Source organism: Limanda limanda, chromosome 3 (genome assembly GCF_963576545.1).
Source record: "Limanda limanda chromosome 3, fLimLim1.1, whole genome shotgun sequence".
NCBI lineage: Eukaryota > Metazoa > Chordata > Actinopteri > Pleuronectiformes > Pleuronectidae > Limanda > Limanda limanda.
The window spans coordinates 33,171,339-33,190,459 of NC_083638.1; the positions used below are offsets into that span (position 1 = coordinate 33,171,339).

Below are 19,121 nucleotides of genomic sequence, written 5' to 3' on the forward strand. Positions count from 1 at the left end.
GCTCTGCACTGAGCTGACTTTCTATTGATTATTCTCTCATTTCTCATACATTGTAAATGTCATGTTCAATTTTACTGTTATGGTTTTGCTCTGAGGTTTATAAGAAAGGAGACATTGGCCTGTTTCTACTTATATCCACTTCTAAGACCTCCACAGCCTTGCGTGTCCCTACATACAGTACCTGCTGAATGTCAGTGAATGTTGCCACTGATGTAAATTGCCAATGCAGATGAAGTAATTATGAGAATAAATAGCGGGGTTGAGTGATTGAGCCAACAAGGATTTATAGAGGTTTCTTTCTTGCAGCCATTCCTCTTTTGTCAATCATCAGCTGGTTGTGAAATTGCAGCCTGCTCTTACTGTAGATTAACGCCTTAAGGCCAATTTATGCCTCTACTTCTTTTCTAAAACGGACAGATAAGACCGCCCTATCCGTCGTGGAACGCCCTCTCCGAGCGCCTCAGAGAGCTTTTCGTGCACCTCTGATTTTTCTAACTGTCCTTGTTTATTTGGGAGACCCCACGGACAGCCCTTGGCTGTGATTGGTCCGTGAACAACATAATTTCCCTACGACGTCATTTCCGGATTTCACATTTCCGGACCTCAAACCTTCTGCTTCACAATAAACACAACTACGATTCTATGATTAATGTGACGTGTGTGTTAAGCCAGCGGAGTTGTCCAGCTGACGATGGCTCGTTAGAGCACTGACGGCATGTGTGCACGGTCACATACGGTTATAACGAGCTTTCAAAACGGCGCTAGCGGGCTAGGCTAGCGGGCTAGCCACCATGCTAACTGCGGTGGTAACAGTGCAAAAACCCGCTGTCACGACTTTAATTCCACTGCTATCATGACACTGTTTCTACAATACCGTCAGGTTAGAAGCAATCACTGGATAGTAGTTAGTGTCGGGAGTCCCTGCTGACTGTGTGTGGAAGCTGGGGTTGAAGCTAGCTGGGAGGGGAGCTAGCTAGCTCCGTCTAGCTTCACGCTGTGGAATTAGCAACACAGTTCGGAAACAAGACCGGGGAACCGCTGGGCTAAGAAACGATAACATCAGCATTTTGACCTGCTGGGTGTCACTTTATTTTATTTAGTTGCCATCGTAGCCTACACTGTGTGTAAGTGGAGAGTAAATAAATAAACAGAGTGGACTTCTTCTGATTACTCGTGAGGTAGGCTTCTCCAAGCTTGTCTTCCGTTGCGCCACCTACTGTTCTGCGGGGGAATTGTTTTCAACACGGAGAAGTAAAAATGAAAAAGTGTCCGTCTGTTCGTCCGTCCGTAATTATATTAGCTTCTTTATTTTATCCACACAACGGGGAAATTCACTTGTTACAGCAAATAATAGAAAACAGAATTTAAGTAACAGTGCCGAAGCACAATAAAAAAGATCACAATATGTACACTACTAAACTACACATAATGAGAGTACAGAAACAAACAACCTGCAAAACAGACACTGTGCAAAAGCAGGTACTGGGGAGAAAGTGGAATGATGTAAGTGTTATTGTAATGAAAACAAAAAGTAATATTGCAACAGTAGTGACCATGATACAGAAAATAATTAAAAAGTAAGTGACCATAATATAAATAATACTACAAGTTGCATAATGGAAATATAAATATTGCAATGTAACCATTATAAGTGACCATGATATAAATATAGATATAGATAGTAACGGATTCGTAGTAGCATAATGGAGCCTTTAGACTCCATTATGCTATACTTGTTAACAAACATTGTGTAACTTATTTGTTTTGCTTTTGGTCTTACTTGTGCATGTCATTTTGGGAACCTAGAACAGATTTGGGCTTTGAGTTAGTGTTAGCATGATTTAAACTGATAAGTGTATCTTACATCCAATCTTGTCTGATATTTCTCTAATCTTGATTTGTTGTGTAGATGGACAGCAAAAACCATGTTAGCATTATATAGACCTTAACTCAGTAGCAGTTGAATTTCATTCATCTTTCTCACATTTTTTCTCTCCTAAATGGTCTGCAGGACATTGCTGCTATCAGCCTGCAATCTTTCTCTACATTTACCATTAAAACTAGACTCTGTTTGCTTTTTCTTGCCAGATTCGATCTGTCTGACAGGGACAAGTTCTTCGACAGCAAGACCAGGAGCTCAATTGTAAGTACTGGTTTAGAGTAGATACGGGACTGGAAGGTGTCGTCTTCACGAATCATGCTTTTCATCTAACAACAAAGACTTTAAATCCTGGGCTACCAGCGGGCACTTTTGGGGCTTCTATGTGACTATTTAATGGAAAGGCTGCCATGAAAACCGAATAGAAGTTGCAAATTTGTGTCATACATATGCTGCTACATTGACATACACACAAGCACATTATAGCCATGTTTATAAATTAACTTTTGGTCCTATTAGAGACGTAGCACAAAACTGGTGACTGTCTTGTCTGAGATATGTTTCCACCTACTGGATATGCTGTGCTTGGTTCGGGCGAGGGGTGGCACCCAGGAGAAATAATAGAACACAATTAACACACCCACTCACTCCCAGTGAATTTTCTGAAAAATGAGAGTCTCTATTCACACATGGGCTCAGTATTACACACTTTATTCTAGGGAGCTGGCAGGGAACAGTGCGTTAATTTCCGGTTTCAGCGATTTGGACATTAGTGTTCACACATACAGCTCCTTTGGGTAAAGGGTAGAAAAGATCTGCGTGAAAACGTCTGCACACCCACTCAGCACGAGACTAATGACTGGGATATGTGATTGACTTCTCATTATTGGATGGAGCTCCTCATCACAGCAGTTATTGGCTCCCAGGCTCATCTCTTAACTCTCTGTGTATAGTACATATGTTTTACACTGAGCTGATCAGCAGCCTCTCTGAGGACAGACATACAATCGTTTACCTGCTTAATATTCCTTTTAACAAAAATCTCACCTGGGCTATTGTATAAGTATATAAATACAACTCATCCTCCTCTGTATATCTAAATCCTCTTATTGTTAGGGTTGAACCTTCTCAGTGAAAAATTAGATTTTTTTTGTAACATTAGGTCTACGAGGTACTGAAGAGGATAAGATGCACCAGAGCCAAATACTCCATGGGTAAGTCCTCTGAATATATCTCTAACACCCAGCATTAATCTATATGCAGTTAATCTGGTCCCCGTTTTCATTGGTGTAAATAGTAATTACTACCACAGAGTAGAGGAGGGTGTGGCATACTCTCTGCCTGTGTATTCGATATCAAGTCTCATCTCTTTTGTGACCTTTTATTTATTTATTAGGTAAATAATATAACACTTAGTTAAAAAGACAATTCAATTCTGCTCTCTATATTCTCTGCCTTTGGAAAGACACCCAACATCCAATGATTGTGCAGCAATTTCTGTTTTGTAGATGCTAGCTCAGCAAGGAATGACAGCTTTGTGTTGTAAACAGAACAGTAAAGCAACAAAAAAAATTGGATCGTGGGATTAAGTAGGCATGCTGAGGACTGTGCCTATGCAGCTGTGACATGCAAAATGAAGGAAGTGTCCTTGTGGCTCTTTTTAAGATACTGTTTCTGAATAGAGGCAGTGTGCATTTTTCTGTGAATAGAAATACGCTCACAAAAGAACATATACCTGCTTTATAATCATGTCTGTGTGTGCCTGTATTGTAATACACACTGAATATGTCGTCCTACAGGGATCACCAGTCTGCTAGCCAATGGTGTCTATACGTCAGCTTATCCTCTGCATGATGTGAGTATGTCATTATCACACGTCCACAGGCCTGAGGTTAGTTGATAATCTGCACTTCATTTCCAGAGAGAATATTCCTTAAACTCAAAGATTTCTAAAAACATGTATGTGCAAATACATAAAATTATAAGTCTTTTCTATTTAATATTTGAGGAATGTATTATATTTATAATATGTAATTTATATACCTATACATTATGAATAAAGATCAAAAATATTGGAAGGTAAAATAAAAACAGACATGTAGAGTTTTTCAATTTAAATTACAGGTTACATTTGGTGCAGATCCGGAACCAGATTTTGTCAATTCAAATATACAGTTCCTGGGTACTTATCTTTTTACAATTATTGTGGGATAACCAATATTCTATTCATATATCAGAAAATGCCTGTGTTTAAGGTAAGCAGTTGGCAAAAAAGGTGTTTGTACATGGTAAATGTATCTGATTATCTGACCTAGAATTATCTGACCAAAGTATATTTACAGAAAATGAAACTGGGTGGGGGGTTGTGCTTGTACATGTATGTGTTATAGGGAGACATCGAGGAGGTGAATGCGGAACCTAATGACAGGAAGGTAAGTAGAGGCGTTAAATTGAATCTGATGTTACCACACCGACACTGTCAGCCCATTTAACAATACTGAATCATCAATCAGCCCAAAGAAACTACATGCTGAATCTGGGATGCTCTATTTTTATTTTCAATTAACAGTCCACATTCACAGACATTATTCAGATGTGGTTTGAAAGCAGAGCAATGGTGTTACTTGACTGGTTTTAACAACCAGATTATATATAGAGAGAGAAGCCCAACGATTCTGATGTTTGTTGGATTTCTGAAAAGAGACATGGGGCAGAATATGGAAAAGACAATAAAAATACTTTTTATTAAGAAACCTTTTATCTTTAACTTGTAGATTCATTTATACTGGCAGCCTTGGACTATTTTATAACAATGCCTCACTCCCCTCACAGTCCAACAACTAAATGTATATGTTTTGTTTTGTTTTGACAATGTTGTCATTAGGGTACATTAAGTAATCACAGTCACCCCAAACAAACTCTGTCCAGTTAGTTCAGTTAATATTAAGAAGTTCTGCAATGTAGTTGCAAATTTTGAATTATCTTAGATCAGAGCTGTGACAATAAGACCGGGGCGGCTGTGGCTGTCTGCATGCCGAAGTGTCCTTGGGCAAGATGCTGAACCCTGAATGGCCCCCCATAGAATAACAAAGTGCTGCGAATAGATGCAGTGTATGAATGTGTGTGTGTGAATGGGTGAATGTTAAACTGTACTGTAAAGCGCTTTGAGTGGTCATCAAGACTAGAAAAGCCCTATATAAATACAAAACCATTTACCATAACCAAAACCATTTACATTAAGAAGTAGACATTTCCATTGAAGGGGGGGCTTTATATAAAAACCAAGACAGAATTTCATGGTAACTGTCCAGGTACAGGTCTATCAATATTAAAAGGAAAAGAATAGGCATTTTCTGTTTCTAAACTTAACATTTTTTGTAAATGCCTGGAGATATGATTCATAATTATAAATCACAAATACATCCTTTCTGTCGCAGGAAATTGACTACATACTGTATTGACATGTGATATGTCAAAGACAAAAGTAAAATATTCTTGAATTGTATTACCACAAATGTATCTCATTAAATATTAATTTCTGAGTAGGATTTATCTGGAAAGTAACAGGTGTGTCAGTTTCAGTGTGTTACAGTTTTTCACGATTGCTTAAGCACGATTTTGAAAACAGGGCCCGGTGTTTCAAAACTCTACACACAAATAGCACAACCACACACACAATCAGCAGAACACCTCAGATCCTTTGCAAAATGAAACACTCTTGCGAAAACTATACACTTATTTGTCAAAACCATATTTTGTTACCATATGAAACACACACGTTTCATATGACTTAATTCTGTTTGAACCAGTTAAACACTGCTGTTGCTAACCTAAAACACTTTTAGCAATTACAGTTCTCAGTGATTAGAGTCCTGTAAGTGAAGTACACAGAAAAAGTGCAAATAGACAATAAATTCACAAAACTCTACACAACACCAATGCTGCAGACTCATGAAAATAGAATTTATTTCTCTCCATATTCCCAAATCAGTCAACATTGAGAATCAAAACAAAACATGTCCCAGTTTTCATGCTACTACAGGAGTGTGCATAACACTGTAAGCTCAGCAAATATCAGACAAGAAAATTCAGTACCCCTTATTGAAACCAGTACAGGTTTCAATGAGGGCCTGGGACCGGATATCGTAAACCCTCCACCCCCATGCAGAGAAAAACTCTTTGATTGGGTTTAGAAAGGGAGAGTATGGTGGAAGGTATAGTTCTGTAAACTGTGGATGGTGTTGAAACCAGTTCTGGACCAGAGCAGAGCGGTGGAATGACACATTGTCCCAGATGACAATGTATTGCATCTGGTGCCTGTGGTTTACTGCTGTGACGATGTTGTGCGGTCGGTCCAAAAATGTGAGAATGTGAGGTGTGTTGTAAGGGCCCATACTGGCATGACGGAGGAGGACCCCATTCTGTGTAATGGCAGCGCAAAGGGTGATGTTACCCCCACGGTGCCCTGGGACATTGATTATAGCCCCGTGGGCGTGGCCAATGATATTTCTGCCTCTCCTACTTGCTTATGTCAGGTTGAACCCTGCCTCATCTATGGATATCAATTCATGCAGGATTTCCTCAGCCTCCATCTGTAAAACTCTCCGAAATACAGTGAAAGACAAGATTGTGTAGTTCAGCATAGGTCTGGTATACAGTACATTTACATTATAAAGGTTACGTGTGCAGTATGCAACATCACAGTGCTAAAGAGAACAATACATACCTCCACATACTCATGCTGCAGCCTTCTCCTCCTCCGTGGATTCCCCCTCTCACCCTCACTCTTCTTCTTTTTTGAGCACAAGCTCCATTTTGGTTGAAGACAGGTGAACTCAGCTGCCGCTTTTGTATAGTGCTTAAACCTGATTGGTGTGTCTACAATTAAGCAGTCATGTGTTTGTGCAGCTGGTGGTTGTGTTTAACCAATTGGCTCATAGGGGTGTCATTTGACAGTCTGTGCTTAGGAATTGCAAGGAAGTGACATCTTCATATACTTCTGTGTATAATGCATACAAGTGTGTTTAGTGTTTTGCAAATCACTGTGTGTATTGTTTTGCAAAAAGTGTGAAGCTGACATTGTGCTTATAGCTGTGCAGATCTGGGCTCATGTTATGCTCCTTGAGTGTAAGGTTTTGATAATTGTGTAGTACTTTTGATTTTAGTGTTTAAGCAATTGAAAAAAACTTTAAGAAGGGCATATCCTCTTTTTAATGCAAATCAATAATACATTATTTTTAAGTGACTAATACATGTTACTCAGCATCTAACCAAGATTGGTTACATGATCACGTCTATGTCTGCCACTATAGAAGAATTAAGCTGAGCTGCGTCTCCTCTCTCCTCCATAATTATACTTTAGGCTGTGTGTGTCACTAAGGCAACCGGCTTGTTGTGTGTGTGTGTGTGTGTGTGTGTGTGTGTGTGTGTGTGTGTGTGTGTGTGTGTGTGTGTGTGTGTGTGTGTGTGTGTGTGCGTGCGTGCGCGCGCGTGCGTGTGTGCGTGAAGGAATAAACATTGAGAGGCTAAGTATAAAATGGTTTCTTTCACAAGCTCAGTGTTCTGTGAAGCTGCTTGAATAATCCTCTGAACCTGCCTCTTGTGTTTAAGAGCCTTCATTTAACACCCTTGCAGTGTGCTGCTCTGCCTGTGGATGGAGTGTAGAGTGCATTTGATGATTCACAGTTAAAAAACTACGTGCCTAGAATTAATACCAAAGTAAATCTAAATTCCTTCTACACTCCCCCTACTTTAAACTGCAGCTTAAAATTCATCATTCACTATAAATGGTAAAAGCAAGATGTACACCAGTGATACATAATAATAATTTCAGTCTTGACTAAAGGTGCAAATACAATTTATAATTTTTTTAAGTACAGTAATGAATAAGTGATTTAAAAATGTACATTCAATTGTCGGATTGTCACAGCTCTAATATTATAAATATTGAATATTCAGATAAATGCAGTGTATTATAACCTTTATTAAAAGAATATGACCACCACTGTTAGAAAAAATTAAACATGACCCAAATACAAAATGTTTTGCAAGCTCCAGCTATTTGCACTGATCATTAAAATAATAAAGTTTTAATTGTATAAAAAGACTGATTATAATTTCTGGTCATGTAATAGCAGAGTGCTGCTAAATGACCAAAACTCTTTGCAATTATAGAACATTTTATCTCCAAAGGAACTGATCTGCCCACACAAATGGATGTGACAGCAACACTGCTTCATTTAAATGTTGCCTACAGTGAATTGATCCACTGCAATCTCAATCTGAATTACCTGCTTGCAATATGTACAAAGCTTATATTCTTAAATTTGTATAATTATTGTAACCGGTGTGATTGTAGCAGCATCATTGTAGTAAGATGTTCCTCTACATACTCAAGATGATATTTATAATTCAGAATCAGGGTCTCACATTGCTTTCATTGCCACCATTGGTTAATCTGTTGCTCCGTCAATCTTGTGTGACCTGTGAAACACTTTATGCCTCCTGCAGCACAGACACAGGGACAAATTACACAATGTCCCAGGTAAATGCTGAATACTTACTTAATAATATATTCCATTTGATCAACCCTGGTATTTCCATACTGGTTGACCTACTGTAAATTATTTAATGAAATGCTTCATTACTTTAAACTTAAATTGGCTATTGTCAAACAGGCTTATACTGGATCAGTGGGAATATGTCAGCATATATTTAACGCCTTGTAAATTAGGATTGTTTTCGTACAACAATGGGTTCTCAGTGATGACCTGACAGAAATCCCTGCTGGACTAGAATCTGCTTTGAAGCTCTTTCTTTAAGATACATGTGGATATTCTGTTAAACCTGCAGGTTTGATTTTCATTACATTGATTTCCTGTCGCCCAGTAACTCGTTTGGAAGTGTGACCATTGAACGATTGTGGTCTCACTGTACACCACTTACTTAGAACTCAATGAAAATATATGTAACTGTGAATATGCTTCATCAGTGGATTTATAATGCAATAGGAGTGCAGGTAAATATTTTTCTTTAATGTATTAGACATGTTTTATAGTGATGCATAACAGCATAAATCCTCAAATAAAAACATGTAGTTAAATAATATCTGGTGGGCAGCACAAGCAAATATTGGCTAGTCATTGAAAAACTGTGGCTCAGTTAGCTGAATAGTAAAATTCTGTATAATGTATATAACGACTGCACTTATACATGTAGCACTTCTCTATCACCCTTGAGTTAATGGGAAAGCCATCGGGGGCACTTAGAGGTTCAGTGTTTTGCATGAAGACCAATCCACATGTAGACTGGTGGAGCTGATGATCGAACCGCCAACCTTCAGACCAGTAAATGACCTGCTCTTCCTCATGAACCACAGCTGTCCTTTCATCAGTCCACAGCTTTTCAGCTTCATGCAAATCAACTTGATCATAAGTCTTCTGAGGTCTTTCTTTACAAGGCATGTTTCATGTCAGCAGATGAACAACAAAGTCAAAATGTCTTGATGGTTTTAGGAATCAAAGTCACTGTAACTCACACCTTCACTCTGATTTCACTTACTGAACTCTAGGTTTGACAACTTACGACCCCAGTAGCGTCTGCTGATATCATTAGCCTTGGGCTTCACATGCTTTTTTCAACCTATACTGTGAACATTTGAACAATGTGTTTAGTGACAAAAAACAAGATGATTGATTGATAACAGATTGTGTTTGTTTCTAACCTAAACAAAGATCTCACCATATTTTAAGACTTATTTATACATAAATGCAGGTGATTTCAATGGGTTCACTTACTTTTTGTTGCCATTGTATTTGAAAATTAAATGCCATTATCAGTTCATCCTTTTCTTTACAGCTGCTTTACCAGGAGTGGGCCAGCTACAGTGTCTTTTACAAGTACCAGCCCATTGGACTCATCAGGTTAGATAAACAACGGTGCTATTGTCGCAATCATAAGGTCATTTAGACACATTTCCCTACTTCACACATGTAACATGGCTGGTGCTCTCAGAGCAGCAATTACTGCCTTGACCAGCCTGCAGGCAAGAAAGACAGATGAGGACTCTCACAAGCAGAATGATGCTCCAATGATGCTCTTACGTGGAAGCAATAGTCCTGTGATAGGCTGAAGGAAAGAGACTTTGAGTGTGATCTGTATTGTAGTATCTAATCTCTTACCAAGCACACTGAGGGAGTGTCAGAGAACACAACGCTGATGTAACTGGTTACATACAATGAGCTAAACTATTCTCCATCATCTGCAACAGTCATAAATATTTTTTTTTAGGTTTTTCTACATAAGAATACTTAGAATTTAACATTTAGACCCTTTAATGGAACATACTGGCAGTTACCCATTCCATGGGTCATGGAGTTATAGTAGTAAATTTGTAATTTAAAACCATAAACCTTTGTATCTCTTTCTACAGGAAATATTTTGGGGAGAAGGTTGGACTGTATTTTGCTTGGTTAGGAGTCTACACACAGATGCTGATCCCTGCAGCCATCGTTGGAGTTATTGTATTCCTCTACGGCTGTGCCACTGTAGACGATAACATCCCGAGGTACTCAACGCACACACACACATAAAATATCCCTACTGTTTTCAAACAATGCTTTTAGGATGTAGCACATTTTTATAGACACCAAAGAGTACTCACTCAGTAAACAACTGTTGTTGTTTTCCAAAACAAAATATATTCAAGAGTTTTTGTATTTTGATAGCTCTTTGTGTTTGATATTGAATCTGAGATATTACATCTTTCCAAAAATATGTAAGCTTGTTTTACAACAAGAATTTTCTATAATCAATTGGTAATTTTTTGTTTTTCTGGCTTAGTAATATTGCTAAATAGTTATAATGACAGCTACGCTATAATAATAATTCCAACATGATGAGTTGCCAGTCTTGTCTGTGTGACAGTTGGGTGCTATGTAAGTAAATACCCCCCAACAAATTTGAATCTTTGTTGTTTTCTGGAATTTTACTAGCATTATCTTTAGCTATCTTCATTGTAATTTTTCATTGATGAGTTAGGTTGATCACCTTATTTGGCAAAATAACTCATGACTCATGGTCATGTGTGGTGACATATTCACACTAACTGGAAAAAGAAAGGGATTGACAACTTTACACCAGTTGGCTTAACTCAGGCAAAGACTTCTTTGCACCTGCAGTTGTCTACTAATGTTATCTAGGTGGTCCGACTTCCCTCTTGAGTATCGTACAAGCCTTCTGGGATTCTGCTGCTTCCCTTCAGTGGCCACTATCGGTCAGTGCAGGTACAGGAACTGATACTGGGGCAAAGCTAAACAAGAATCTACATGGATTGATACAAGGGCCAAACCCAATCACTGTTTTCATCTTTACATCTAACCAACCACTGTCCTGTCCAGATGTAGTTTGTGGAAACACAATTTTTTTGTATTAACAGGAAGAAGTGATAAAACAATGGTAGATGTTCACTTGGTCTAGGAAATTACATTTGAAGCATTCGGAAGCAGCAGATGACTTGATAGATGTAGACATGTTGCAGTGTGGTTTGACTCTCCATGGTACACACTAGGCTCAGAACACACTCTCAGAATAAGGATCTTTTCACATAATCCCATGCTAAAGCTTTATGTGAAATACATCAACAAGTCAGTATAGACCTGTACATGCAGAGAGCATGTCCCTTGTTTGGCAATATGATGATTCACATATTTCACTAGGCATTTGATTTTTGCCAGCCATTAGAGTTAACATGAAATTAATCGATCAATTTTGACTCATTAGCCACATTTTCTACATTCTATCCAAAAGATCTTTCTCAATTGTTTCTCTGTAAAACTTTTTTGCAAAAATGAATGCTGTACACTGTGAAATTATCCAGATTGGTGCAAACAGTCTGAAGCTAATTCCTGAGTTTCATACCCTCCTTAACGCACTAGTCATATGTTTCTGTAACAGGAAGGGATACAAGCTTGACACTGGTAATCACAACAAGCCTTTTGTAAACATATAATGTTAAACTCAGCCCTTCTTCTTCACCATCCTTTTACTGCCCCCCCCCCCCCCCCCCTTGAATAACAAATATCTTCCATCCAACTCTTTGTTGTCAGCATGGAGATTTGTGATCCAAGGAACAATATCACCATGTGCCCGCTGTGTGACCGTGCCTGCAGCTACTGGAAGTTGGTGACTGCTTGTGGCACTGCCCGCGCCAGCCACCTGTTCGACAACCCAGCCACTGTCTTCTTCTCCATCTTCATGGCCCTCTGGGGTAAGGGCATACTCTTATCTAATCACACCAACAGCAACGAAGGGGTCCAATAAACCTGATTAGATGAGCAGGATCATACTAATAGAGGCTGTGTGTCTTAGCATTGCTAGAGAACAAATCCAATTTATAAATAATACCATTTAATCCAGAACTACAAAAAATGTACCCGCTAATGAACATGAAATTTACTGTAGGAATCTAGAAATGTAAACACACAGGCAGACTTCTTCAGGTTTCCTATCAAGCCACACTGCCATCTGTTAGCAGCAGAAGGGAGGTGTTATGTGTTTTAGACAAAGATAGTGTCTTACAGAGTCACAGCAAGATGGCCATCTGTATTCACCTAATGTAGAGCTGATGAGGGAGAAAACCCTCTATGTTGGTTCCAGTTGGTTTGACTCCAGCTCCAACCTCAATCCCAGTATAGATAACGAATGGATGGAGTCCATGTATGTGTTCTTATTGGGAAACTGTTGCTATAGTAAATTGTATAGATTGAAAGCTATTCATCATTATAACATTTTTTAACAAACTATGAAAGTCTGGTCTTATTAATCTGTTTCTGTGCCGCAGAGCTCAACTTTTGTCCAGAAACTGTTTAACTAATATGTCAACTAAAATAAGTATGCCTTCATATGGGAAGCATGGCCGTGAGTAAAATGAGCATTGTTTGGGGATTTAGGGATCAAAATTTAAACAATCAGTTCAGATACAGCATCATTTATTTAGACAGATGAAAATATAATTGAGTGCATGTTAACACATTGGTAGCAAAGAAAACGTGATTGTGTTTGAGTCTGTGCTTAATTTTCTGTGTGTGCTTGGTTATGTAGCGGTGCTTTTCATGGAGCACTGGAAGAGACGACAGATGCGTCTCAACTACATTTGGGACCTGACAGGCTTCGGGGAGGAGGAGGAGGTGAGAGAGAGAGCACCACAAATACCTTCCAACATACATTAAGTGTATATAGATTGAACATTCTGGCTTTCTAGCTTAGAGTTAGATGTTAAGATCGATTCCACTGTCATGTTTGCGCACTGAATATGAAACTACAGCCAGGAGGTAATGAGCTTATCTTCGCGAAAAGACAGGAGTGAAGAGGAAACCTCTAACACTGTCATAATTCAATTACCAGCACTTCTAAAGCGTAATTATGAATACAAATCATTTAATGATAATAATCATTTTATTCTTTTAGACATTTGTTATTAATGTTGTCACAATAGTGACTCTTAGTGTGTATGTGCGCAATAATACTGGCAGGGTCATTTTAAGTTAAAACTTTAAATACGATCAAAAAATTAGATAAAAAAATATTGTTTTTGTTTTTGTGAATATACTGTATATTCTATACAGTTAAAAATGGGTGGTTCGTCAATCAAATCCTGTTTCCAGCTAAAATCAGTTCATGTATACATTTTAGGTAAATTTTGGATGAATATACAAAACTTTGTTGAGATCTAAATGTAATGAGTTCTGCTATCCCTCTGATTGGAGCCTCAATCTGGCTTCTTTTTCATGACAAAGGCAGCTGAGGGCCATGGATATTGTAGTTGTAATAGTCTGAGCCATATGCCAAGCCAAAATTACAAAAAACATGAAATGTCAGTTACAAAGCTGCAATATTACAACCTGGTGGTCATAATTTATACAGGTTAGTTCTTTGTTTCTGTGTTACCTGGTTTAGTTTAATTAGTTTAAGATAAAGCAGAACTAGGAGAAACACCTGGAACCTGCTTTCCCTCCCTTTAAGTCTATTATTTTCTAGCATCTCAAATTTCATTCCTCAACAAACTTCTCACAAACAGATTCTAGACATTTTAAGTCGGGCTGACATGTCAGGCTGACATAAATGGTACAGGTCAGGATATGGATAGGAACATGCCTTCTCTTTCTTTTGTGTAGTGAGTCAATCCTCATCCAAAATAATCCAGCATTTATATCACTGTCTCAGATGTCAGTGTTTGTGAATGTCCTGAATGTTTAAATCATACTCATGGAACAGTGCATTGTCGTTTGGATGAAATCATTTTGTTTGTCACTTTTCTGTGTTGCTCTAAATATGATACTTGTTCAGAGACAGGCACTTCTAACTGACATCATGTCAATGTGTTTTTGTGTGTGTGTGTTGGCATTTTACAGGAGGAACATAAGGTTTGGATCCGACTTGCTTACCTCTTTTTCTTCTTTCTCTTTTGACTCACTGTTTCAGATCACTTCTGCGGATGGCTGTTACTTAACTTTTCCTCCTCAAGGTGTCTAACAATCTGCCTGAGCGTTTTTCAGCTGACATCTTCTCCATCTTTTTGCTTCTGTAAATGTTATTTTTCGGTCTCCGCTATATTTCTCTAAAAGGGTTTATCCTGAAGCTGGCCCTTCCTGTGGCTTCTCAAAACAATCCTATTATTTGTGACCACTAATGGCATTGTACCTAAAGAGGACAGCTGACTCATATCTGCTCCTCTTTTTCCTTGACTATTCCTTTAAAATATTTCCCTGTTAAAGAGAGACAACTCTACACCAATTAAATAGGCAGAATATCTTTCTATATCCGAATATCTTCCTATATCCGAATATCAGAATTGAACAATTACATTCAGAGTCACAAGAAGTTATTTAAAAAATGTATGCACCTAAACATTGAAAAACCCATTCAACAGTGGATTAGGGAGCACATTTTTATTCAAGAGAAATAAACAAATTTGATTTCAGAGATGGTGGTGCCAGTACAAATCTTCAGGCAAGAAAAGAGACATATACCAAGTTATAGGGTGTTATTCAAGCTTCACTTCCTGCTGGATGAAAGTCATAACAAAATGCTGTGCACTGACAGCACAAAGACATAGGCTATTGATGCTAATTTTGATAAACTTGAGGATCAGTTAATTTGAGCATGTTCTGATACCAGGTAATGCAAAATATTATAACGGTATAAATTGTTCTGCCAGACGTGATTTAAGATTCACATTCTCTACTCATTAACACACACGTAGGAGCATGTAGTACATGTGGTTTTAGGCCCAAGCTTTGAACGTGTTTCCTCAGCTCACTTTTAGCCTTGCACATAGACATGTAGGCTGTGAAGACAGTCGTGTGTCAAAACCATATATTTCACAAAAATCCACACAAACGTAAACTGTATGGTGTATCGAAATTTCTATCTGGTCTTAGGAAAGTCTCAGTCTCTGTGAGTCTACAGGTGCATATATAGATACAGGTTCATGGGGCATGGCAGAGCACAGAGAAAAGAAGGTATAAGGTAACTTAGCTATTATATCGAAAAACTCTGGCAAATGTATTTTCAAAACAAAGGTGACCACCACGCCAAATAAACCCCTGCTATCATAACCATCATTCAACATAACTGCCCATAACAGTCTCCCTCCTCCATCTAGTGAAAATCAGTAAACCTGGTTGCATCTTTTAATTTTTGGAGGGGAAAAAAAGAGGTTGCCAACTACTGTGTACACCAGGCATTAATTTGTGTCTGCAGTGTCCAAACTGAGATATGAGATTTGATCAATACAAATATATTTTAGCTTTAAATAGTGTAATAGAGATTACATGGATGTGTAAAAATGCTGGTTTCTTTAAGTTATGGTTAATTCTTGATAATACACCTACAGTTAAATCCTTGAGCATAAAGCTGACTGGGCATCGTGATACAACCTCAAACTACAGGTTGTTTTCAATTTTATGTTGACTGCATAATCTTTGCAGGGTGGTTCAATGCATTTCTCTCTTTTTCTTTCACAGAGCACCGTATTCACGCTTCATCCTACCACACTCATGCTACCAAACTTTATGCAGACAAGTTGCTAATTCCATTTCTGTCTCAATTCTCAAATGTCAAAGGGATCTTCGCCACAGCTAACTGTCACTAACTTCTTAATGCTCACAGTGGTATCAGTTACTGTAACATCCAAACTGGTTTCTCTTCCAGGACCACAACCGAGCAGAGTATGAGTTCCGGGTCATGCAAAAAACAATGAGACTGGAACATACAACTCCAAAGGTAAAAATGATTCTGTTACATTTGTTACAATCTTATTCACCTATAACTTGAACTATAAAGGTGCTGTTGCAGAACTCAGAGCCACACTTTATTTGTAACATAATTTGTTCTTTTTTTGCTACTATTTATTCTTCTAAGTATTGTTTCATTTGTATCTGTTTAATGAATTGAATATTGATTAAAGTAGATGTAGCTCCTTTTCTGTAAAATCCCTTTAGACAAGCCTGTGATAAAGAGACTATTTGAATAAATCCAGTGAAATAAATGAGTGTCAAATGAAGCTGGTATGTTTCTCTAAAAATAACTTACTAACTCAGTTTTATGTCAAACCTAGATATTTAGGCTAAATACTAAAAAGATCATATCAGGGTAAATGTGTAATTAGTACTGTAACTAGTTATGCAAATTCATGTAAACAGTATTATAAATGCAATTTAACCTGTAATTTAAATGACTACCAATAATTATCTCAACATTCCTATGCCTTTCTCAATGGATAACAAGAGGTCAACAAGTCCACAGTGAACCTTAAGGAACAGACTCTGGCATTACGTCCAAATTAAAATGTTTCATGTAGTTTTACATGACCACGGTAAAGTGTGTGCTCATGTAAACAGCAAGCAGAGTGTCTCCTCTGCAGCTTGTTTCTTAGTTACAGAATTACTACAAATGAGGAACAGCAATGGTGAAGATAAAGACCAGGAATTTCTTAACTTGACACAATGACGAGTTGGAATTCTTTCTGAAAATAACTGAGCAGTGCTTTGCATTCAATGCTAGTGTTTGAGTTGTGACTTAAAATAACCAACCAGGAAGGAAAAGTATTTTCAAATGTGTGCATGTTGTTTTTCTATACATATTTAAATGAACTGAAAGAAATCGCTACCTGGATATAAATCACAGTTTTGATACGCTTCTTAGCTTCAAACTAAACTTGGAACTTTATTCAGTTGCACCATCTGCTTTACTGTGTGTCAACTTAAATGAAAATACTGTTGTAGTAGGACATTGATGGTAAGAGAGAGAACGCCATAACCAACTTTTGATGTTAAAATATTCTTACACACTGTACCAGTCAAGAAACAAACACTGTCCATCAGCAGGAAACTCCCAATGAGCACTGACTGGGGGGATAACATGTAATGGCTGCGTCACCAGCATTTTGTAATGCTGATGAAACACTGATACATGTTTATATGTGGTAAAAACAAACAAACACACACAGAATGACACAACATATTTGTGATAACATGTTCTGGGGAACCATGTTCAGAGATGAGCATCTACATTAGCAGCCTTTTGTCCTTTGTCTTGGGTTAAGGTCACATCTTCCTTTTCATCAAATACACAAAGGGTGCATGCAAACACACACACAGGCTTGGGGAATCTGACCCAATTTTCAGTACACTTGAATATGACATGATAGCTCGGAGCAAAGTTAGCTGTGCTCTACTGGAGCCACATAGTGTGTGTGTGTGTATGTTTATGGTGTGTGGGCTGTGTGCATCAGAAGGCTTGCAGCATAAATAGGTGCTACTGACAGTACTGTCATAAGGCTGTGGCAGAAGAAACAAACACAGTTTCAATGTACCGCTACATTGAATTAATGACACTATATGCTGTGTGCTTTCTGTCCCTCACATTGTTTTCTCTCTCTCTCGATTTCTCCCTCTGTCTGTCTGTGTGTGTGTGTGTGTGTGTGTGTGTGTGTGTGTGTGTGTGTGTGTGTGTGTGCGTGCGTGCGTGCGTGCGTGGGTGCGTGTGTGTGTGTGCTTTAGGGGGAGAAGGTGAAGCTGACATGTACAGACAGACTGCCAGCTTACCTAACCACTTTGGTCACAATGGGCTTCCTAGTGAGTCTCAATACTGTCCCTCCAGTGTTGCATCAACACACTTGAATTTCCAGCACATGTATGACATCTGAAACAGTCCTTTTTAATCATAAAAATGTTTTTTTAAAGAAGAAAGAGACTTAGATTTGATGCCTTTAAACTGCACAAGCCCATGCATGTCTGTATAATTGTAGACATCTGTGTCTGCAGGAAACTGATGTTAACTAGACCCATACCAATATCTTAGAAACTTGACCTAATCATGCTGAAAAGTTAGTTTATTTTAAATTTTTCAAATAAAGGTAGATGGCTTCAAAAGGCGTTCTTTCTGATGAAAAAGAAACCAACTGGCAGAATTCATTATATGTATTTTTTTTTAAATATTTTAAAAAATTACAAAAAGCAAATCTATGCCAAGCCAGACTTTTATGAAATGGTCCAAAACTACTAAACTGGCTAAAGAGGAGTTTGTGGGCTTGGTTCAGATAGTAGAGAGATACTTTGTGGCAACTTTTATTAACTGCAGTCTAATGTGATGCGGATGATGCATCTGAGCTGTAGTCCGTTGTTTTCGTTGAATAAACATGTGGCAGGACTTTGTCTCTTTCTACAGGACTTCAAATTTGTTATATTGTTATTACACTACAGTTCTGTTTGACATTTATTTATTCCTGCTTATTGTTTAGATTAAATGTATGTAATTGAGATTGATGTTTAAATTAGGGAAACATAACACATAATAATACCTGTATCAAAATTGGGCATTCAACATTTGCTGCTCTTCTCTTCCTTGTGTCAGCTGATTTTTAGATTTGGTGTACCCCCCCCCCCCCCCTTCTCACTACTTTTAGATTGCTGTGACGTTTGCCATAGTCTTCGGAGTCATCCTGTACCGGATTAGCATTAAGGCAGCGCTGCATATGAGCAACTACCCCGCAGCACGGTCCAACATCAGAGCCACTGTCAAAACCACCGCCGCCATCATCAACCTCATAGTCATCATCATCTTAGATGAAATCTATGGCGCCATCGCCCGCTGGCTCACCACACTGGGTGAGGCGTTCTTATTACAAGAAAACATCTTTGCTGTAAAAGACAAAGTATTTAAACATGAAGCTCATGTCTTT

At 38.2% G+C, this 19,121-nt stretch overlaps 1 protein-coding gene across 1 annotated transcript in view; it reads left to right on the forward strand.

Annotated features, from left to right (window-relative positions):
* Positions 1–19,121, forward strand: part of ano1a (anoctamin 1, calcium activated chloride channel a) — a 58,237-nt gene that overhangs the window by 17,592 nt on the left and 21,524 nt on the right. The window contains exons 6-16 of the mRNA XM_061068158.1: positions 2,089–2,143; positions 3,042–3,093; positions 3,679–3,734; positions 4,270–4,311; positions 9,737–9,801; positions 10,311–10,445; positions 11,986–12,146; positions 12,980–13,065; positions 16,091–16,162; positions 17,941–18,015; positions 18,846–19,047. Of these exons, the coding sequence (XP_060924141.1) occupies positions 2,089–2,143; positions 3,042–3,093; positions 3,679–3,734; positions 4,270–4,311; positions 9,737–9,801; positions 10,311–10,445; positions 11,986–12,146; positions 12,980–13,065; positions 16,091–16,162; positions 17,941–18,015; positions 18,846–19,047 (1,001 nt within the window). The remainder of the gene's footprint in view (positions 1–2,088; positions 2,144–3,041; positions 3,094–3,678; positions 3,735–4,269; positions 4,312–9,736; positions 9,802–10,310; positions 10,446–11,985; positions 12,147–12,979; positions 13,066–16,090; positions 16,163–17,940; positions 18,016–18,845; positions 19,048–19,121) is intronic.